This window comes from Bradysia coprophila (assembly GCF_014529535.1).
Source record: "Bradysia coprophila strain Holo2 chromosome X unlocalized genomic scaffold, BU_Bcop_v1 contig_173, whole genome shotgun sequence".
Lineage (NCBI taxonomy): Eukaryota > Metazoa > Arthropoda > Insecta > Diptera > Sciaridae > Bradysia > Bradysia coprophila.
This window is the reverse complement of record NW_023503302.1, coordinates 4,338,582-4,363,316: the sequence shown is the minus strand read 5'-3', so window position 1 is coordinate 4,363,316 and position 24,735 is coordinate 4,338,582. Positions and strand designations below refer to the sequence as shown.

The window sequence follows — 24,735 nt, the reverse complement described above, 5'->3', positions numbered from 1 at the left end:
AAATATTTCAACAGCCGTTGATTTCAATGTTTAACATTAATTTCGATGCCAGTCGTTCGACTGTTTTTGTAGGCACTTTTGCAATATTTTGCAGTATTTTTATACGTTTTCTCGTGTATTTATCGGTGAGGAAAATCTCGGATTAAATTTCTATCTTTTGGGATTACATTTTTGCCTCAAAATAAATAGACAAATTTGGTCATCGTTTCTGTCCGTATGGAACGTGAACAGATAAATTTCTGTGAAGTATTTGCAATCGTTTTTTAAGATCTAAATTCAAATCGTTATACTGCCACTGTGTACCGTGCAATAAAGCTACATATTCCAAGTTATTTACACTCTGTTTCTGTTACTATGGTCTTCGTCTACTACTTCATTGTGAGTAAAATTCGGAACCTGTTCTTGAACTGACCGAAACCTGAAATGGTTCGACCCGATTCTGACTGACCTGAATCTGCACTTTTAATTTCGAGTTAAACCGGTAACCGACCTGAAACTGAATTTTCACCAAAAAAAATTTTGCTCACCCGAACCTAACCTGATCTGAACTGAAAATTTTTAGGTTCAGGTCAGCTAAGGTTCTGGTCAAATCCGAAATCAAATATTTAGTTCCAGATCAGGTTGAACCTTAAATTGAACATTCGCGTTAGATTCAGGTTGAACCTGAAATTCTGATTCAGGTTCGAGTTAAAATCAGGTTCGGGTTGCGTTCTTTTGTTTTTATTACATTGCCTCAAGATGAATCGCTCAACAGTTCTTGTATGCTTTTTATTCTTGAGGGTAAGTGCGAGCAATCGTTAGGTATTGAACTACAAAAATTCCGCAAAAATATGTGAGAAATTGAGTTACAAACAATTTTTTTTTTTTTTTTTTATCGATGGAGAACCTAATTATAAGACACTTTGTCTCGTATCATATGCCAAAAAAAGTTACAACTTTTTTTATAAATCATTTTGAAAGTCACTGAAAACACGAAAATTCGAATCGAAATACAAAAATTTTTGATGATATACTGTATTTCTATTCGAATTTTCGTGTTTTTAGTGACTTTCAAAATGATTTATAAAAAAAGTTTTAACTTTTTTTGGCATATGATACGAGACAAAGTGTCTTATATATAGGTTCTCCATCGATAAAAAAAAAAATTGTTTGTAACTCAATTAGATAGTGCAGATCGGATCAGATCAGCAGATCGCATGACAACTCTGATCGGATCATATTTGTCTATAGGTTTCTTCCACGGTTAAAAAATTATTGTTGGCGAAAGGTTAATAAAAACGTTGTAGTTTACGGGTTCTGAACAGTTAAAGTCTTCTGAACATATTTACACGGTATGTGAAGCAGTCCCACAATATGCAATATATGCAATATATCACAACAAAGATAAAAAAATAATAGAAAAATCAATCATAAAAAACGTACAAGAAAGAAAAATGGTGAATGCGGCACATAACCAACGAGCAATGGCAAAAGTGTGCCAATTTATAAGTGGTCGAATTTAAGATCTTATTCGATTCATTTTATCTGATTGTATTTTTTTCTGTGACGAAAGAAATCAGTATTCTACTCCGAAATGTACATGGATACACAATATATTACACAATGCTCCGAGAAAAAAAGGACAAACAAAAGTAAGGAACGACTGAGTTTGGTCGTTGGTTACTTTAAAAGTAAACTTTTAAACTTTCTATTAATCCCTTGTATAATTTATTCCTTTTTTTCGGAATTCCAAAGTGAAAGTTATTTCGAAGAAATATTGAAAGTCATCCATAAGAATGGTTTGTCGTCTGTAATATTGAATAAATACTTTTCGGTTAGAGATTTGTTTTCCCTTAACTTCTTGTTTTTTGTTACGCCATATATACTTGCTTATCGTCAGTGCTTGGTGAATTGAAAACAGCTAAAGATTTTCAGTTTCGACTTTTCTTTTATTTTCTCGGGGAAAATGGAAAGTTTTTTTTCCTTTCCTGGTCTCATTTAACGGCGATTTCGTTGTTCATTCGAAACAAAAACTTTAAAGAGTAAATATTTCAGAATAAATGTAAATGGCCTGTATTTATGGAATTCCTGATATAATCCAAGGTTCTGAAAGAACAGGTTAAGACACATCTGAGTTGATCACGAAGGCGGTGACACACAATTTTTGACAAATAGATGCTATTTATTGAACATACTCATTACAGATTGTTCAAGTTGACATTTCAAACAATCTGTAATGAGTATGTTCAATAAATAGCATCTATTTGTCAAAATTTGTGTGTCAGCCGCCCTCGTGGGTGTCTTAACCTGTTCTTTCAGAACCTTGATATAATCAACATATTTTCTCTATACAAAAAAAAATGATCTCTTTAAACGACTTCGATTTTCGTTTGATATAAATTTCCCCTTTTCCGGATTTCTGCAATTCTTCATACGAAAACATATCTGTCTGATTTTATTAACCGAATGTTGATTTAAAATATTTTTTTCTTTTGCATTTATTTAGAAAATTTTATGCCAAAAGCATAAGAAGAGAAAATTCTTTGAGTGATGTGCAACTATTACGTACTCAATATGCTGGGATGATTAAAGGAATTTACTCGGAAGAATTGGAGATGGGGTGATGAAAAGTTGTTTGCGTCAAAATAAATCGTTTCAAAAATTGAAAGAACAGTCGGTAACTGCGATCAGATTCAGGTTGACCTGTATTATTTCAGATTCAACCTGAAGGTTTTCTGGAACTAGTTTTTATGCTTAGGGTTCAGATCAACCTGAAAATTAGTTCCGAAAATTTTGTCGGAAGTGTTAACATATTACGACGGCTCTTCTTAAAGAACAAGTTAACCTAATACGAAAAACAATTCTATTTCGAAGCCAACGTTTTTGGGAAGAGAACTACGGTTTTATTAAAGAAGCGCTGATTGGTATTAGTTTCAACAGTGAAGTAGCTTACTCGTCATTTCTCTTTTTAAACTGTTCGTACGCCGAGCTCTCATTCGGCTATTTATACAATGAATTGATGTTGGCTAATAGTTATTTGTTTACAGAGAGGAAAAAATAGTAGATTCTGGTGGAGTCTACAATAGTGGAGTTTTGCTGAAATTGTATCAGACAAAACATCTTCATGGAAGCATGCAAAAGTCATTCCAATTCCCAAGCCAGGAAAAGATCTATCGTACGCGAACAATTATAGGCCAATTAGCCTCATCAACGCGTTGAGTAAAATTCTAGAAAAGGTCATAGCTAGAAGAATTAAAAATCACTTAACGGCGTGTGATGTACTTTCTGAAGATCAGTTTGGTTTTCGTGAAGGTCACTCTGCCAACCATCAACTTATGAGAGAGAATCTCTAAATCAATCAAGAGCTCTCTTGTAAAAAGAGAATCGATAGGTATGCTGGGCTATGACGTCAAAAAAACGTGCTACAGTGTATGGCACAAGGGCCTCCTATTCAAAATGATCAAAAGCAAGTTTCCAATGTACATCACAAACCTGGTGAAATCATTCTTGACCAAAAGGTCTTTTCATGTATCGATTGATGGTAGTGACTCAAAGACCCATAACATCATAGCTGGTGTACCCCAGTGTACTTAATCCAATTCTGTATAATATTTTCATGTCTGATATAAAGATCTCATACGGCGATAAAGGAATGTTCGCAGACGATACGTCAGTACAAAAGTCCTCGAAGAGTCCTAAAATAATCGTCAAGAGTCTCAATAAATGGTAATTACTGAATGGTAATAAAACCCAAGCCTCGTTCTTTACCAGAAGGAGAGCTACAAAGTGGTATCCGGCAGAAGAAGTGTCTGTTCTCAATAATAAGATCCAATGGAAGTACAGTATTAAGATACTGGGACTAACACTCGACAAAACAATGACTTTCAAAGAGCACATTGACCTTACTGTTGAAAAGTCTCTACGACTTTTCGGGTCCCTCTACTCGCTGCTAAATAAAAGGTCGAGGTTAAACGTCCAGAATAAAGTTCTGATATACAAAGCCATCATTCGAAGTACTCTGTTGTACGCTTATCCGGTTTGGGGCGAGTGTGCATCGTCACAAATTGTCAAACTTCAGACTATCCAAAACAAGTGCCTAAAACTTATATATGGGCTTCCTATTACTTTTCCTACGTATGATCTACATAGAATTGCAAACATACCGAAAATCCAAGACCAAATTGAGAAAATTTCTCAGAGATTCAAAAGCAAATTGCTTATGTCGGAAAATCGTTGCATCGAAAACGTGCGTCTCTGCTTTCACCTAACATTCAATTCAACCAACAACTAGTCTCTTATATATCTTACTCGCTGCTCAAGATCAAAACACTGTGGTAAACTCAAAAGGAGATACATCTGAAGCAGCTAAAGCTGCTTAACCATCCTCCTAGGTTTTCTTTATGGGACAGATAAATTGGTTTTGAAAACTTTTATACAGACTATAGGATATTTTTGGATTACTGACTCAGTGCAAAAACTGCAGTCTGTATAATCTGTTGGAATCAAAGATTGCGTTTGAACATTTATTCAAATTTAATCCTCCTAAAATAATTTTTTTATAGGACCTTTAATGATTTTACATAATAACAAAATTCATTCTATCATCCCGACGACGATCATGGTATGTGAATTATTTGTATTAGAATGAGCAATAATTACAACCTCTCCATAATTTACGCCTCTAACGACTTTTCACTTTATGACTCCGCTGAACATTCAAAATAATCCGAAAATGGACAAACAATCACGAAGATTTTAACTCTTTCTTCGAAAGAAGTTTTACAATAATAGCCGAAGCGCATCGGTATACTTCCTTGGATTAGCCTATTTTCAATGAATAACGGGAAACGTTTAATTGGTAATCATTTATTTAAGATCCGTTCGAAAGTCGCAAAAGATTTTTAAAGGCGTAAATTGAATAAATTCGGTTAAACCGCCGACTGTAACAATTTGTAAAAGGATGAATACACTTTTCCCAAACAAAATGTTTCACTTTAACATTTCTTAAAAGTAAAATAGATAGCGCAAAAAGAAGCAACCACAATCGCCACGTGACAACAATCCCACGACATCGATGTTCAGCAAATTACCGAAAAAAATTCATATTTTTTCTTTATGAAAGTTTGCAATGTTCGAAAAATCCAAATAGTGCGTACAACAGTTGTTACTGCAACTTTATTGATTCAATGACAAAATATAACAATCAGTTTCCATTTGCATGTGTTACGAACATAAACTTTTAAAAATTTTAGCGCTCACAAAAAGCGTACCATTTTTGACACCTTTTGATCTAGTACGTTTAGCACTACCATTTTGACGTACATCAATCAGAAACATTATGTTGATGTTTACAAACCACAAAATGGTTCTTTGATGCAATTGGAATTTTGTAAAGTTGAATCGAAAATCGAATATTTTAATATAAAATGTTTAGTGTTTGATGATCAAATGTTGCGCAATCGATAGGCCTTATCTTTTCGCAGGTAATTTAATTCGTAAACATGCACTGATCCAAATTTTTATTTTCGAAAAATTGTTTTAGGAAAATGATCCAGCATCAACTATATTAGATTAGATTATTGCGGTCCGAACTTTAGAAAACAGATTCTTTTTCTTTGAATCGATGCGTTATGATGATATTGTCTACGTAAACACGAAATTCAAGCGACACAAAGATCTCAACTGTGAAATAAAATTTTGGTGCCACACCTTGAGGCTCCGGAAACATCGAGTGACCTAAAATCTAAAATCGGTCCAATGACCTCGGACATAAAAATTTTGTTCTAGGACCCCCCACAACTTTCATTTTTGAACATTTGTCCGAAGAGACCAAATCTCTACGACGCCATCTTGTGACCGTACAAACATCAAAGTTGGGACCCTGAATTGACACATTTTCCATCTTTTCTCGAAAACGCTTCCGCCGATTTTTTTGATATGTACCTCAATCGATAGGTATTTTTAGCGGCTATCAACGGTAAGACTTGCACAAAAATTCTATGTACCGTTTTTGAGAAAATTGAGAAAAACCACCCAAAAAACCACTTCTTGGTAATTTGCGGTGGCTCACATGCATGTGGCCGCTCTCAAATGTTTTTATTCGGAAGCGCCGACCTCGAAAACCCTTTAGACACAAATTTCACTACAATCCATTGTATTTACGCGAAATGGCAGCCATTTTTCGTTTCAAAAATTCCGACTTTGAAGCCACCTAGCGGCCAAGCGACGCATAAAATTTTTTTTTGACCTACATTTCCTGAATCAGCATCAAAAGCTCTACCGAAATCAACCGTAAAATCGTTAGGTCCGAGGTACGGCCTCAGTCCTAACCTAGGTCCGAACTCGACTTTTTCCCATCTCGCCACCCTAAGAAACGCTCCTATCTACTTTTTATATTTTTAGAAAGTACGATGCCCTGCGGGCATCGTGTAATAGATGCCGGGACAGTCATGTATTAAGGCGCAGCGCTGCGCGCTGCGCTTGCAATAAAAACTAAAGCAATTTCGTTTTAATGTCTCAGCTGTTGCCCAGAATAAAAATAAAAATGTGAAAAGGAGATTTTGATGATTTACTCATAGTTGTCCTCGACCCCGAGCGTTATATATGTATGCTCAGCCCGTGTATGCCAAATTGTAACGTAAAAAAAGCCTCTGAATTTGTTTCAGTTTCAATGCTATATTCGATTCCAGACCTAGCCTTCGGCTCCGTCTTGAAACTTCTCACACGCTAAAAAAGACTTTTAGTTCTAGGTACGAAATGTAATATTGTAAACATTGTAAAAACTAGTCTTCAATAAACGAAATTATATATTTAAACATCTACAAAATACAATTTTGTCAATGTATATTGAATGAAGAAAATAAGGTTAATCACATCCCACTCATGAAAAAGTAGTTGGCAACACGAAGCGATTTAGATAGAAAGAATTAAAAGTTGAAGGATTGACACTGCTGCACTGTGTAACGGAGGCTCTGTTGAAAAAAAGTATTTAAAATTTCGATATCGATTTCGATTATCATTGCGCTTAGGTCTGTTTTCAGACAGACAGAGATATAGCTAGATGCTGCTCGGCCATTCATTCCTGAACAACTGAGCATTAAACGTCCAACAATTTTGTACTCGTCAATTTTACTGTGTTTTTTACTTTTGCCACCATCGAAGAAATTTTGTCATGGACGCGCATCATGAAACAAGCCGCATAGACGGCAGATTAACTGATCAGGTCAGAAATAATAGAATTTCGGCGCTTTATTGACATAAGTCTAATAGAAACTATTTTCGTGCTTTAGGAGGACAACACTGATATTGCGTTGCCAATGGAGGTGATCCCGAATACTACCTGCACAAATCTCGTCCAATTGAATGACTTTTGTCTTCTAGAAATATTTTCAAAGAATTGCTTAACTCCGCTGGACTTGTGCTCTCTGGCAGAGACTTGTACAGGTTTCAAGCGAATCACTCAGGCCGTCTTTCCGAGGGAATTCAAGATTGTTGTTGGACCTAAATGTGACTACTACACACGCGAATATAAATTCCAGTCGAAAAACTATTCGAGAGATCATATATCCCAGGAAGATGTCAAACGAATTTTAACGAATTTCGGATCATTTCTTTCCATACTTACAATGCACGACAGTGATCCAATTGTAACGAATTTGGTAGCAAAGCATTGCGATGACGGTTCGTTAAAGCGAATCGAAATCTTTGCGATACGGATAATTGAAGATCTCAGAGTTGAATTTGAAAAAATCTTTCAACGACTAATGGCAATTTCATTCCATGGGGTGTACACGGAGCATCGATTTGGTGTTGCAGATATACAATTTAAATGTGATTCATTGTTGGAATTGGAAGTCGTGTATATGGACTGTTGCAATGCAATTCTGAAAAATACTTTCCCAAAATTGGAACGATTCTGTTTTAAGCAGTCCAACGATGAGGGAAGTGATACGTTGTTGAAGTTTATTGGACGGCATAAGCACCTTAGAGCACTCGAATGGCATACTGGTTTTTCGATAAGCTTTCGCGATGATTTTGCGCGTGCAATCGGCAACAGTTGCAAGGAACTGGAGGAATTGACTTTGAGAAGTTGTCAAAATGACAAAACACTCGACCTCTCCAAACTGCACAACCTAACCAAATTAAGGATGTTGGATTTTGAAATTTTCTCGGATGTTAACAACCAATTAGTTACACTATTGCAAGCATTAAAGTCGTTAGAAATTGTGAAAATATCAAATATGGATGTGAAAGCCGAAGTGGTTGATGCTCTGTCGCAACTGCAACATTTGTATGAACTGCACTTGATCGGCTGCTCATTTTCTTCCATTCCATGGCCGATGTTTCCTCGTCTAACAAAGCTACGTCTAATCAATCATGCATTTACTACGAAGGAATTTGTCAACATAATCTCTCAGCTGACAAATTTAGAGGAACTGGAAATTTATGACTGGGACTCAAATTATTTATTGAGCGAAAAACTGTACTCGAAAATTGGTAAAATTGTTGATCAAAGACCAAATGAACTGACACTGAAGTGTAGATTTAGGTTTGGAGAGAACTTCTTGAAATATCAAAAAATTAAATTAATAAAATTGAATTAGTGAATTGAAACGGCCGGATGTTTACTTTAGGGACAAACATTTGTTCGGAAACGATTCAATGTCTGTTAACCAGCAAGAGCTACAATCCTAAACACGGCCCTTTACGTCAAGGGTACAACACATTTTCTCTTATCCGCTGAAACTTCGAACGCCTTTTTTGTGAAAAACGTTGTCGTTACCCCGGGAAAAAAGCTGAAAATAGCATTTTCTCGAGTGACTTGTGGCTCGAACAACAAAAATGCAATTTACAATTTTTTTTGCGGTGAAAAAATGACTGTTCTTGGATCTATTAGCGTTGTTAGCATCTTACACCGTCGAACAAGACGAAAGATACCTCCTATCATTATACGTTCATAAAGTGATCGTTCGCCTCGTGAACCCTATACTTCCATTTCTTCTGACGAAAGAAAATCTACTATTAGCCCAACTACAAATTGTTTACTTTGAATCTGATTCCGACCCCAAATTTGTCTTGAACCGAGGTGAGATGGATCACCTCCCTTCAAAAGTAATTTTAACATTAGCGTTAGGAAAAAATTCTATTGCTACTTATTGCTGCTTTCCTTTTTATATAGAAACACGCAGGTGTCACGTTTTTTTTTGAACAACCTGTGTAAACTGGAGACATGATTTTAACTGAATGTCTCATCTAATTTATTAAATATCAAAAAAGTTCTTTTCGTCTCGACTTTTGTATATTAGCTAAAATTATCATAATTGGATGCAAACAAATCATGTTTGATGAGCCGCTCTGTCTTCATAAAGAATAATTTGTTTCTTGATACAAAGAAATACAAAGAAAATTGTTGCTCTGTGAGCAGATTTATGTAACATGAACCCAGTTTGAAAAGAAGTGTAAAAAGTCTCGAAGCACTTGCTGCATTTCTATAATAATCTTACGTTACTTTTTTATCACACCCATTCATTCATATATAAGATATTCTCGCTGCGTCGAAGAGAAAATGTTTCAAGTTTTAATTCGAAACGAAAATTTTGTGCAAAATTAACAAATTAAAAGTTTCATGCTTAAATCCCGCAATGAATAAAACTGTGCTAATTTCTTCCTCGTTTCATGACATAAGTTGATCCAAACGCTTACATATATAACATCCCCATATAAACGACCAGAAAACTCTTAGAAAACTTATCTTGTAATTATCATCTCAATTTTCCTCTTTAAAACATTTAATGAATTCGAATTACACTTCTTAAACGAATGAATTTTCCTCAAAATGAAAACTCTTACTCGGCAAATAATTTATTCATTATCCCCATTTGCATCCAAGTATACTGGCGCATGTTTTCATGTACTACAAAAATACATAAATTTTTTCCGTTTGCGTCTTTCTTATTTCTTTTTTTTTCTGTGTGTGTACCACAGAGTTAAGGAAAATGTATGCATTATGTCGCTGTATACACCATATATGTATGAAATGGTTAGGAAGGGCGTGCATGCAAACTTTAAAAGAAAACTTTACTAGTTTTACATCGACATTTATGGAATATGGGTGAAGAAACTATACGAGTACAATAAAAGTACAAGTCAGACATACAACTTACAGTACATACACAAACTGGGGAGTCTTTCTATGTCGCCGTTGTGTCGATTTTCTATTACTAAAATTATACAGGCAGGCGGCACAGTTGTGCATATATGTTTAGAGCCTTATCAATGTCTGCACATGTGATGTTAATAATTTATTAAACGTATCGTTTCTATGTACACATGGAGAATATTTAGAGACAAATCACCCTATAAAGGTGAATCAAATAATTTTCTTTTACAAAAAATTTAATCCGTTTGGGAAGTAACTTTAATGTTTTGGCAGTAAAATCAATTCAAAGGCAGTGCATTTTTGGTCAGTAATTTTTTTTTTGTAGAATATTGGACGGATAATCAGATAAACTTCCAGTGATCAATATTTCGAGTGCGTGGACAGCTAGCTTCATCATCATTCACTATATGATTGATAACTCTACTGCAAGAGCCTTTGGAATTGTATAAACACAACAGAGTTTTATTCGTTAACCAATGTTATTAGTGAAACGTTGACGTTTTTCACTAGCCACTATTTCCAAAAGAAAAATCGAAGAAAAGATGTCCTATTCTGAATCAATTCAGGAACATTTGAGCTTATCACACGAGAACTGTACGCAATGATTTCTTCTAAAATTGTTCTTCGCTTATTTACTATCATTCGTTAATTTGATTTGCGTATTTGTCTCTGTTTTACTTATGTCGTTTTTACTGAAGAACAGTTGTTTTATGATGTTCCTCTCACATAATGCTCTTTTTGTTCTTTTATTTTTGTTTAAGCTTTGTTCGGTTTGAAATTTAAAATGTTTTGCTATGATTAGTATGATGATTTTGATTTAGTCTCAGGAATCTGACTGAGGAAGATGCGGGAAAAGGCAATAAGAACGCATAAGATTCTATTCAGTACAATTAGGCCGTGTGTCACCGCACATTCTTTAAAAGAATTAAAAAATTCTCAAATAAGTTGACATTTTTAGTCCGAACATTTCTGACAACAAACTTGATGTAAGCCTACACGCCAAATTTTCCAATTTTCAACAAACTAATCCTCGCCGAGTTAATACTGCAAAATACGAATACGACACACAATTTGTGACTTGGACTTTGCCAAACAAAAATAAATTGACAATATAATAGCATTTCAGTTGATCGCTAACAAAAATCGAATACACACAACATCGTGCTACAAGTTCACCACACTAATTTTAACTGAAAGCCAGACTTCCACTTCCAAGGACTTTAGGCAATATATACCTTGCGCTTTGCGTATTTGTGGGGAACATGCAAAAGTTCATCACAGTAGGCTATTGAACCCACTAAAATCTAATTTTAAATCGCTAGAATAATTCCATAAATCTAAATGTGATACTAAGAAACCACGTGTTTCAATAAGTCCTGGGAGCGATCCTGAAGACATGGACCTAATCTTTTTGGGCTGAACGGCGTACTTTCGTTCACTTTTCCAAGCCCTCTCAAGAAATATCACTAAATAACTAAAGAAATCCAACATTACATCTACATTACACATTGCACATTACATTGTAATGTAATGTAATGTAGCGTTACAAACTGCATCTTTGATTTCTGAAGCCAATCGGCGAGATAAAATTTTTTGGTTTGCGAACTTTTAAAGTACTCACAAAAGTTCACCAAAGTGCGCTGCTGAACCCAGAAAAAGTTGGGTATTAGTAGCTAGATTCGCTCACTGAACCTTGCAATATTACGTAATATTACGTAATATTGCAAGGTTCAGGGAGCGAATCTAGACAGTCGGGCTTAACTTTTTCTGGGTTCAGCAGCGCACTTTGGTGAACTTACTTTGGTGAACTTTTGTGAGTACTTTAAAAGTTCGCAAACCAAAAAATTTTATCTCGCCGATTGGCTTCAGAAATCAAAGATGCAGTTTGTAACGCTACATTACATTACATTACATTACAATGTAATGTAATGTAATGTGCAATGTGTAATGTAATGTGTAATGTAGATGTAATGTTGGATTTCTTTAGTTATTTAGTGATATTTCTTGAGAGGGCTTGGAAAAATGAACGAAAGTACGCCGTTCAGCCCAAAAAGATTAGGTCCATGTCTTCAGGATCGCTCCCAGGACTTATTGAAACACGTGGTTTCTTAGTATCACATTTAGATTTATGGAATTATTCTAGCGATTTAAAATTAGATTTTAGTGGGTTCAATAGCCTACTGTGATGAACTTTTGCATGTTCCCCACAAATACGCAAAGCGCAAGGTATATATTGCCTAAAGTCCTTGGAAGTGGAAGTCTGGCTTTCAGTTAAAATTAGTGTGGTGAACTTGTAGCACGATGTTGTGTGTATTCGATTTTTGTTAGCGATCAACTGAAATGCTATTATATTGTCAATTTGTTTTTGTTTGGCAAAGTCCAAGTCACAAATTGTGTGTCGTATTCGTATTTTGCAGTATTAACTCGGCGAGGATTAGTTTGTTGAAAATTGGAAAATTTGGCGTGTAGGCTTACATTAAGTTTGTTGTCAGAAATGTTCGGACTAAAAATGTCAACTTATTTGAGAATTTTTTAATTCTTTTAAAGAATGTGCGGTGACACACGGCCTAATTGTACTGAATAGAATCTTATGCGTTCTTATTGCCTTTTCCCGCATCTTCCTGAGGATGATTGTAATGATTTATGCAATCGAAATATATACAGAAAAATTTTTAGTGAATTGTTTTGTTTCATTTCACTCAAAAGTGAGTTCAAGCAACGGTGGAAGAAACTCGAAAAAGGTATAACATTTGATGAGTTTGTTATGTATTTCAACAGATGAAAGGAACGAATGATATCGTGCAAGAATCATCAGTGCACAGTGCTTATTTACTGTCCTTGTGTTTTCCTCTGGCTACGTCATCTATGATTTTTTACTGACAACTGACGAATGACGATTTATTTGCTTATTCATTCAATATCATTGTCGCAGCATTCAGTGTGAGTCTAGAGACTAACTGCGCTATTGGGTCGGCACAAGTTTAGTATTCGTGTAAAATTTTAAACAGTGTCAGATTAGTCTATCAGTGTATAAGTCTATTGTTGACTGCTACTCTTACAAGAAATATGGCAAGAGTTCAACCTTTGAGACTTTTCAGGAAGTTGAAGTTAGGAATTTAGCGTCATTACTATACACTTGGAACACAAGACTACAAGACTAATTTCACGACCGCCAAAAGCTTTTTTTACTGTCAAATTAAATTAAATTTACTGTCCAACGTTAATAAAAGCACTACGTCAAGAAATATACGCCATTCGGAATTTAAAAATTCTCTTGCAATTAGCCGATGATAAAACTTTTTATTTTTCATATCGCTGGAAAAATGCTGCACTTTTTCAATTTAAATATTTTTCGAAACTTTAAAATTAAAACAAATGAAATACCTACATTTTGTTTTAAAAAGTTATGACTGTATGATGGTGGCATGGAAGGACCTGCACTGTACATACTTGTATTTTTTCCTATAGTAAGCAAGTGAAAAAAGTAACAAATTGCTTTCGGTGAGGACTGTAGACTTGTTGTTCATTTTTCATTTTCAATTTATTGGTAGACTTTAGATATGATGCTCCAACAATTTTCGTGGTTGCATTTAAACTGCGAAATTGTGACATATAAATAGTTTTAGACAAAGCGATTTTCCATTGATATGAATCTGCTAGGACATTTTGTCCCGTCATTTGTTTTTAATGTAGCCTATTTATCATAAATTGAGACACAGTTTACCCTCAATTATTAAAGGGTAAGTAGTTCAACGACACCATTGACCAACAAGATGCCAAAGCCAAAGGCATCATAAAATATGTGCTCTGATAACAGTTCTCTATCTCTACTCCGCTAGTATCAGTTGAATCGTAATAGTATATGTTACGTCACTGTTAGTAAATATTTGTTTAGGCAAGTGTGAGGTTTGCGGAACGAGCCGAAGGCGAGTGAAGTAATCACACGTGCCTAAACAAATATTTACAAGCAGTGACGTAACACATTTTACATGTTTGTGGACGGTAAGTGCATTTTTCCTGTCACAAACAGTGATGTAAAGTTCACTTTACCGTGCATAAGCATGTAAAATCAGTTGACGCTTCCGCTATACTCAAATTGTTATAAATCAAACGCAAAACAAGACGACGTGGCGCATCACACAAGTCTAGTTGATATACATTTATATCTAGACTGAAACATACGGTAATATGTGCCTTCAATCACGGTTCGATATTATGTATACACATAAGGAATGGAGGATATACGGAATCATATAAAAAATTATCCGCGAGGCAATAACCTAATGTTATTTGAAGTTTGAAATAAAAAATGCGTGAAATATGTCAAGCCATTTTTCATTGGCGAGAAAAGAAATCTTGAATATTATTTGAATTGCAGCCACAAAATCGTTTGAGTTATCAGGTCGAATAATGTTTATTTCAAAAAATCATGAATTTAAGCGGAGTATGTGCTACACCAACGGTTTTTGCGACTGTTTTACAATTCTAGAAACTTCTTAGTGAGTGTTTGCTTCCACGGAAATGGTGAGGCTAGTATGTTGGGCGATGGTACGAAAAAGACAGAGACAATAAAGAAGAGAGGCCGAATCGAAACCATAAATGGAACAACAGAAACAGTTATTGCGTATCCAATTTTGTCTTCGGTAAACTACTCAAGCAATGTCGATGAGATCGATTGTGTTACGTCTACATATTGATTTGATGATCCAGGTCATGTATACGAGTACTTCGGTACGACACATTATATCGACGATGTGTAAACCATGATGGGTATGGTGTACCCATAAAATTGGATTGACTGACAGGAATGAGTGATAGTTCAAATCGATGGCAAAAAATAAAATTCGGACGAAGTTTGTCGGAAAAGTCTATTTCGTGAGTCGTCAAAGTTCGCCGACTATGAAAAATCGAGTGGATCTTGAAGTTCATCTAGAAAGTGATTCGATTTTTGTTCAAGTGAGCTTAAATTCTTGGGAATGTTGTAGGCTATCCAGAATAGAAAAGTTTTTGAAAATCATCGGAGAAACGTTTCTGTCGTGTTTGTTTGACCTAAAATTGGGGCAAAATGCCTCAACTGAGAAAATCGAATTTTTGAAATATGCAGGAAAAACATTATTTTTGATTCATTTAATTGAATTTAATATCTGTGGACACTTTTCGATCAAACAAGTTAAAATCGAAGATTTTTTACACTTTTTCAAAAATTCGATTCCAAACAAACACTCACGACACAAACGTTTCTGTTCTGGATAGCCTACAACATTCCAAAGAATTTAAGCTCATCTGAGCAAAAATCGAATTATTTTCTTGATAAATTTCTCAATTTACAAGTTCAAGATCAACTCAATTTTTAATAGTCGGCGAAGTTTGACGACTCACGAAGAAAAAATTTCCGACAAACTTCTTCTGGGTTTTATTTTATTCTGTTGCATTGGACTCCAATTAATAGCATAGGACTAATAGCTAGCAAAAATCTCAAAGAAGTTTTTTGGTAGAGGTCGATATAGGTGGGAGGCCGAAAACTCGAAAATTTAGCTTCTATGATTTTTCGCAAGTTGTAAATGAATTTTTCAAAATTTTTAAAATCGATTTTTGACATCAAGGGACGACAATAACAATTTTTTGTGGACTACGCCAGTCTCGATCCTTTATCCATCGCACACCCCTAATATAACACTATTTCCTAACTTGTGTCTTAAATGGAATTTTTCGCTATGTTAAGTATACTTGACAGTAAAGCATTTTCAATTTTCGTTCATAAAGAATACAGAATAAAGACATTCCATTTGAAACATTCTGCAAGTATTTTATACACAGCACGCAACAAAAATTTTGATTAAAAAAATTACTGTACCCCTTCATAATATAATACAAATTTATCAATATTTTTCAATCTTCAAACTTTTCTTTTGCTCACAAACGGATTTGCTGGGTCTTGGGTAACATTTTTTATTTTTTGTTTCGGGGGTGTAGACGGTTTCTGTGCTATGAAATAAAATAAAATAAAATGAAATTGGTTATTTTAAAGAGATAACAAGAAAATACTGGAGTATTTACTTATATGCTTTTAAAAATGCTTTTGTGAGCTTTTTTTTATTTGATTACTTATTCGAGCATTATAAATATATATATACTGTTGTCGAGCTAAAGACATCGACGTTTATATAAATACAGCCGGGAGTATTTATTTGTTGATAGATAGGCGGGAGAGTTCTGCTGCATTTTAATGCCAAAATAAAGAATAAAATTTAAAATTACATTTTTTTATTGGAAGGCATGTCTTGCCTGACAAATCAAATTTTGGAGATTTCAACTTGAGAAGCTCGATAGGCCAGAAGTTCTATTCTTGATCTAGCACTAATTTTGTATTTCTACAAAATATAAGAGCCCTGAATTGCCACGAATATAAGAGCCTCGAAATAAATTTTACCAAAATTACAAAAAATTTCATATTTCGAAATCTGTAATATTAAGCAAATAAATCCCTTTTCTGAACTTACTCCACTGCTTATGTTAGCCACTTTTCTTTAATCCACCTGAATATTACAATGCCAGTAAGTCTCATAAAAATTTTGAGCTATTTTCGACACATCACGGTGAGCTTGAAACAATAATTAACAAAAAAAGTTAACGGTACTTTTTTGAGAAAAGTCAATTTGAAAATATTGTCAACCCTACTGAAAGTTTTTGACTTGTGAAAGTCAATATATTTTGATGCCACATTCACCACTTGATAGCCTCACGTCTTACCTTTACAACGACACCTCATTTGCTATGATTCGAACTGCATAGACCATGCTATTAGAGCTGACCCACCAATAACTGGTCCTACTCAAAATGTTATTAAATTGATCAAGAAAGTATTTGTTTTACTCTATTTTCTTTGGATTTGCGTTTGTTTTTGTGCAATACGTTAAATATGTTTGATTATATCCATTACAATTACTTGCCAGTTTACGATTCAACCATTCTCAGTGGAAGTTCTTAAATGCCTAAAATAATTTGTCGAATTCTGTGACGCCAATGTGTTTTTAAACACATATTCAGGTGGATTAAAGAAAAGTGGCTAACATAAGCAGTGGAGTAAGTTCAGAAAAGGGATTTATTTGCTTAATATTACAGATTTCGAAATATGAAATTTTTTGTAATTTTAGGGTTGATAATATTTTCAAATTGACTTTTCTCAAAAAAGTACCGTTAACTTTTTTTGCTAATGATTGATATAAACTCGTCGCATGGTCCTAAATAATTATCCATAAAAAAAATTCGTATGCAACGACTTTTTTATTTAGACTTTTTTCAAGCTCACCGTGACATGCATCGAAATAGTTACAAGTGTGGATTTTTGGACATAGATATCGAAACTTCGAAACACGGGATATAAAAAATACCGGTTCATCATATGTATCTAAATAGCTACTTTTATAACATATGCCTAAATGGAAAAACGCATGAAAAAATTGTATAATAATTGCTGAGCGTTTTTGTCTAAACTCCTCACCTCACGCGATCTAAATTTTATTGTCAGAATACACACTACCTTGAACTTGCATCACATTTTCGTCTATAGCAGCTCGTATGAACTTGCAGAATATCATAAAAAGAACATCCCAATTTTCCTAAATTGTTGTTATTCAGCTAGTTTACGAATTTCGACAAGGCACATTATTCATACAAAAACACATACACGAAACGTGTTACGTTTTATACAATTCCGTTGCCAATTCACTTTCACATGCAGAAATGAAAGAAAAACACCCTTAAATCATGTCATTCTACCTCATTTTAAGTTTGTTCATGTAAATCATTTCGTCGAGGTATAGTCAGACGTATGTATTGGGGGGCGAAAATGGTAAATTTAAAAAAAGAGCGAATTGTGTAGCACGAGTGCACGAACAGATTATAAGCGATTTTAACTGAGTGGGCCACAATTAAACGACACATATTGGTAGAGAGAAAATAGCAAATAGCGTTTTTGATGTGTGCATGGTGTGAATAGCCGCTTCTCTCCACAAAACAAAAATACCAATTAGTTAAAAACGTTTTTAAAAACAACAAAATTCAGGTGAGAAACATTGGGGAAAGTAGAAACTTTCTCCCCTGAGTTGTCATCAGACAGCTAAATGTCATTTTGTCATGTCAACCCGCGGAAAAATAGGGATCCCAACTCGGGCGAAACATCGTTTTTGTTGGAACTTCATGTTCTCTCTATCGATCAGCAAACAACTATTTCCTAATGCATGCTTGCCTAGATAGAAAAAAAAATATTTCAAAATGTGGACAGACTTTAATGTTCCAACCAAGGGCAAAAAGGTTCAAACTATTTGCAAATTTTCGTAAGAAGCACAGCATTACTTTCATAATCTTATTTAATGTTGAGTATAATGCCATAAAACCCATATTTGCGGTCAAACCATGCCAGAGGACGTTGCTTTTTAAAATACATAGGAAAAATGCCCACTGAGTATTTTATCCAGTTAATCACCAGTTCTATATTAAATTCTTCTAAATTCGAAAATTGTTTGGAGCGGTGAAAGAACATGTGTAAGGGTCCGTTCAAAAATTACGTATCGCGAAACGTTAATTTTGGGCAAAATTTATGAGATTTTAAAAACAAACTTCATGCGACGGATATCTGAAGAAGTTTTGAACAATAGCTCAATTAATTAAACTACTACAAGTTTGAGAAGATTATGGCTTGATAATGGTCGTATGTAGACAGAAACTTTAGTAGCAAATCAAAATTAAAACATACAATTTTAACGGTCGTTTATTGTTGAACGCAAAACCATTCGAAGTAGAAAATAATATGTGCGTACTGTCAAGAAAGTCTTAGACCCCCACCTCCCCTCTATTGTGTTACGTAATTTATGAATGGCCCCTAACGAATGGAACTATTTTGAAAAAAAAAATGTGTTGCCAAACTGGCTCCTCGGTCCGTATTGGAGCACACAAACGATTTAACTAACTCTATGATCAGTGGTCCTGTAATACCTCATGTTTACAGTGTTCGTAACTGGCAATATATCAGGGCCTATTTTAGGGAAATTAAATTTCCAAAAGTTGAAAAAATTGCTGAAGTTTGGTTTCAATTAAAACTCATAATAAAAAGTCCGAATCCGAATGTCATCTGTATACAATTGTTAAAAGTTTCCTATGTGCAGAATGAACACCAGCTGAATATCATCAGCTGGATTTACTAACACACACTTATTGTATGATAAACAATCAAAACACATTCTTAACAATGTGTTTACTTCATTCATACGTGTTATGTGCGCGCATAGATGACTTTAACGTAGAAATGCGTTGTGTGTAGGTTGTCTTTGAATTGTTTACAGTACAAAGTGTTTTTGTTTGTACACCAGTTGATGATATTCAGCTGGTGCTCATTCTGCACATAGGAAACTTTTAGCAAGTGTAGCTCAAAAAGATGAAACATGTTGATTGCAATTTAAATAAAATAGTAATTTATACAACCGAGTGATAAATGCTTTTTTAGGCACTAGACATGTTTTTTTTTCAAACGAGGCCGCAGGCCGTGCTTTAATATACACGTCGTGTGCCTAAAAAAAGCATTTATCACGAGTTGCAAATAACATTTTTCGCAAAAAAGGCAGCAGAAGTTTCACTTTTCGCGACGGAGTTGCTCGTTGTTCTCGTTGACTCGGGGTTTTTTCATTTAAGAAAACGATTTCACAAGTCACTTAAAATGAAAAACATGAAAAAGACCAAAGAAACAACGGTCGGCAAAAATTAGCGAATTGTCAGGAATTTATTTCTCCAAAAATTAGCCCTGTATAGCCACGAAGTCTTATAAGTGTAGTCTCCCCTCCAGGTGGTTGTCTGAACATAAATCGTTCCATGAACATATTTTCTCTTTGACTTGTATAAATATTCATAATACGAATATTTTGTTCCAAATTGGTGCACATTGGGCATCTGAAATACCGAATTTGACCTCAGCAAAGGTCAGTGAAAGGTAAACAGATTTTACTATGCTGGTGCATGTAATAAGGCTATTACATGTATAGGCAATAGCCTTTACATCACTCGCATAGTAAAACGTCGTACTACACACGGAAAATAAAGTGATATCTCGTATCACGATGAGTAAATGTACCTCGGGCTAAAGCCCTCGGTTACTTTTACTCATCTGGATACGAGATATCACTTTACTTCCCTTGCATAGTAATGTACTATTCCTCTGTGTGACTACAGTAAAATTTAATTTACTTGTTTCGTTCGTTAATGTGTATTTTGACAGCAAAGCAAGCGCCATACGCGTGTTTTTTTACATGTAAAGGGGTGGCAAGTTGATGTATTGTCTACGTGTAATAAATCACATGTAAACAAAGTGAGGTAAATTATTTCAATCCCATAATCACGATAAATGTAAATATTTAATTTAATTTTAATTTTTAATCAACTGGAATATTGTGGACTTTGAATAACAACATTTCCATATACACGTAATATACGTGAAATTGGATAAAAATCATTTATGCGGGAGCTAAAAATCGTATAATTTGTTGATTTTATTTAACAACTACAAAAAATTGTTCGAATGGAAAATAAAAAAAAAACATTTTCCAATAAAGAACTTCTCTACTTCTCATCATAGTTCGCATTATTTATATAACAATTAAGTCAAACAAGAAGCAAACGATAATGCAGCTTGTAAGCTTAATTTATATGAATTCTATTTTATCTTCAAATGGAAGGTGCTTTTATAACAAAACATAGAAATGTTGTACGGTATGTGGAATCAGAATACCTGTGATCGTTGACCTGTGCTGTTAAATGTATTGTTTGTGCTGACTTATCCACTTGGCAACACCCAATTACACAGAAATATACTGGTATATTGCCAGACTTATATATAATCTATATTACATTTTATACACATAGTTGTCTCTCTTGTATGTACGTTAATATCAATATCTACGGTAATTGAAGTCAATTATAGGAGCATGTTATACAGGAAATTGATGAATAATAATGTCCTTTTGATGCTTTCAAATAAGCATTAATTTTCTTGTTTATTGTTTTTCTGCATAATTAAACCTAAATTTTATGCATACACTGATTTACCGGAGGATTTGCTAGATTCTTTATTTTGATGGTTTCGTTTTGTTTTGAGTTCGGAGAAACTTTGATTTGCAGCGAAAAATTCTCAACGGTCAATGGGTTATTTTGTTATTTGGTATTATTTGCTATTATATTTCATATTGTATGAATAGTTAAATGAAGAACGGGGACATGTCACATTAGCGAATTATAAGAAATATGAAAGACCAATAGAACTTAGTGACATATTTTTAGCCGATAAATTCTTCAAATCATTTTTACAGGTTCAGGTCAATTTTGATTCGAGCCTGAAATCTTCGAATAGATTTGTATGTGAACCCAATGGGCCATATTATATAGTAAAACTTCACATATAAAAGAAAATAATATTTTGAATCCAGTGTTTTTCCTTTGTTTACAGTTCTGACGGCTGAGTTGGTAATATTTTTGACGAAACTAAACTGCAGCCGATATTTAAAAAAAACATAGCTAACGCCGACCCGTACGAAACACCTATTCGTATAAAAAGCATTTAATGTGAAACTCTTCATTTCTCTTACTTCATTTTCTTCTCCACTGAAAAGCTATTCGCCCTTTTAATCACTTACATTATCCACTCTTTGCCTTGTTGTCATATACAAAAAAAATCCTATTTAAACAACTATATACCGCAATATTTACCTATATTTCACTACAAATAAACATTCCACAGATGAATATGCTATTATATAGCTCTATATGCCTGTATATAGCTCAATATAGCTGCATGTATGGAACGCCTGAAACACCCCACATAATAATCAATTACTTCTATGTTAACAGATACCCTCTCTGAAACATTTTTCCCAATATATTTCACTTTTCCTAAAATACAATATGGCCACCGGCAGCCATTTTGTTGATCGACAGGAAATAGTCCTGACACTTTATATTCATTAATACCTTTCAAACAAAAAAAAATCATGAAATTCGGTTAAAGTTTAGTCGAGATATTGACAAAATACTCCACGTACACTGTACCGAATATGAGCTCACTCCAAGAGACCTAGCTTACGCTCCGGTTAACCGAATTTCATAAACTTTTTCCCTGATTGGTACGGTCAACGGGAAAAAAAATAATTTTCAAAATCAATTGTGTTTTACTCCAGTTAGAGAACGGACAGAGAGACAGACGGACAGTTTTTTAGGTGACCCCTTATTTAGGGAGTCCAATTCGACTTGTTACAAACGTATGCGTAAACCTTTACGACCCCAGTACTTCGTACGGGTCTAAAAACTTAATAATAGGACACTCGCTTGGCTTTGAATTTGTGGTCAGAACCAATATCTATGTAGTTTATTACAACAATTCTCCATATTTAGTAAATGGTGCTATTGCAAAAGGTTTGTTAGTCGTTTCAAAACTTTGAGAACTTTATATTTACAGTCTAATGATAATTGAAACACTTTTCTAGTATAATTTAAAAAAATGTTTTAGGGATGAGTCAATTTGCATTCTTATTTTAACGATGGAAAAATAAACTTTTAAAATTATGAGTAAATTTATAAAAAAAAACTTCTACGACTTTTCGGTCATACACTGAACTTATTTAAAAAAAAAATCTTCTCGATCTATTCGTTCCACGTTAATTTCATCGCATCAGTGAATCAGGTTTTCTTTCCATGACAACTTTGAAAACGATGTGCAACAATAATAAAACTGTGGAAAAATATAAAGAGCTTTCAGCTAAAAGTTGAAATTATTTTTTTTATGTTAAATAAGCAAGGACAATACGTTTCTTTCATTATTGTAGTAGATGTATTGAAAATATGAATCTTTCTTATGTTTAAAGTTTTATTTGAAGGCACCACCACTTCGTCAACCCGATAAATAATTCATCAAAAATAAATAAATTTAAAAGATTTTTTTCGCAAACGTCTGTATCTTTAAAATATTCATATAAAAGTGTTTAGCTAAGAGTAATTTACATAAAAGTTGATTGCCTAGACTTGTTTTAATATGGAGATTACATACGAGTCTTGTAGATTGGTTTGCACGGTGAAAATGGAAAGAAAAATTATGAAAATGGATTGCGTTCGATTTTTTTTTTAATTACAATCAAAAATCAAACATTAATTCAGATTTATTGAAGCACCGCTCATGCATTTTTAATTTTACCCTATACGTTTGCTTCCTTCGTTCGCTATGTTTCAAACAATTAATAGTTTTTTTTGCTACCTATGAAATGTAGCGTTGATAAACGTTGTTCCTAACTTATGCTAAAAGGTTTTTTTTAGCGAATTTCAATTCGAACCTCTCATTCGCCAAAAAAGCATTTTAGCAGGCGTTAGTTATTTATACAACCTGCCGGCCTAGAGTGACAATCTACACATCTAGTGCCTAAAAAAGCATTTATCAACGAGTTATATACAACGTTTTTCGCAAAAAAGGCAATGGAAAGTTCTACTTTTCGTCACTTGTTGCGAAAATAACTATTTCTCGCCTGCGTTGTGAAATAGTACATTACGTCCTTGTTTGGAGATTTTTATTTTGTCGAGAGGGAGGTTTGTTGCCGAAGCCGAAGGCAAGGGCTTCAATGCCTCGCACAGTTGTTATATTCGAGAATTCTCTAATCTGCAGGAATTTCTAGCGATTTTTGATATTGTTTTGTTTCCTTGCAGAGAGGGATTCTTCTGAAAAACAGCAGACCGAAGTGGGACGCATTTTCCATTGAAATTTTTTATATGTGTCCATACGGTATTGACCCTAGAAAACAAAACCACTTTTAAAAAAAATTCTTCGAAGCTTGTGTGGCTAGTGTGAGGTGATCAAAACCCGAAAGCATGCACTTTTCTTACAAAAATTTCTCCAGTCGTCGTGTGGGTTTTCATTAGAAATGTTACACTATTCTTACAGAAATTTGTCGAGGTACACGAAACGTACAATGTACGTCGTACATGGTCGTATGGGGTGTCATTAGAAAGGTAATTGCATATACATTCAGGGGAAGTAGAGTCTTACAGAAGTTTGCTGCCGCCTACGATGCAATACAACCGCTTAAACATTTTAATTTCTCATATTTCATCGTAGATGCTTCCAAACCCCCATAAGACCATATTTGCCGTGAAAGTACATGCAATTACCTTTCTAATTAGAGTAGATGATGCAAATGTGGAACACTTTTTTATTTTTTGAGAAAACTTCATTGATACAAACTCAAAAATAGATGTTCAGTAGATGTTTTACAGAGTATTGAGGACAAAAAAAAAATATGCGAATGACAGCTAAATTATAAATAGTATGAAAAAATAGTGTAATTGTAGTCGAAGTACTTTTTGTCGAATTGTAAAAAGTGAATTAAATGTGGAACAGTAGCGATGTTAATGTGGAACATAAATGAATAGGTCAAAAGTTGTGTTAAATATGCTGTTGAAGAGACTTACCCATTAAACTGGTATGACAATAGAATGAGAGCCACTTGAATAATGCTAATCAAAATCTAGGCGTCCCTTTGCGTATGGTTTATTTTTATATGACACTCTACTTG

The 24,735-nt window shown here is 34.2% G+C and overlaps 2 protein-coding genes across 6 annotated transcripts in view; one reads left to right on the top strand and one right to left on the bottom strand.

Moving 5' to 3' along the window:
* Window positions 1–24,735, bottom strand: part of LOC119068226 (disks large homolog 1-like) — a 141,102-nt gene that overhangs the window by 98,198 nt on the left and 18,169 nt on the right. The gene's annotated exons all lie outside the window — the stretch shown is intronic.
* On the top strand, window positions 7,025–8,592 carry LOC119068247. The gene is made up of 2 exons (XM_037171778.1): window positions 7,025–7,201; window positions 7,269–8,592. The coding sequence occupies exons 1-2, from the start codon at window positions 7,151–7,153 to the stop codon at window positions 8,580–8,582; spliced, it is 1,365 nt and encodes a 454-aa protein (XP_037027673.1). The 5' UTR covers window positions 7,025–7,150; the 3' UTR covers window positions 8,583–8,592.

Excerpts from the sequence above, each read along its gene's own strand:
- LOC119068247 (XM_037171778.1), top strand. The coding sequence starts at position 7,151 with ATGGACGCGCATCATGAAACAAGCCGCATAGACGGCAGATTAACTGAT. Across the intron at positions 7,202-7,268 it reads ACGGCAGATTAACTGATCAG|GAGGACAACACTGATATTGC; the intron begins GTCAGAAATAAT and ends TTCGTGCTTTAG.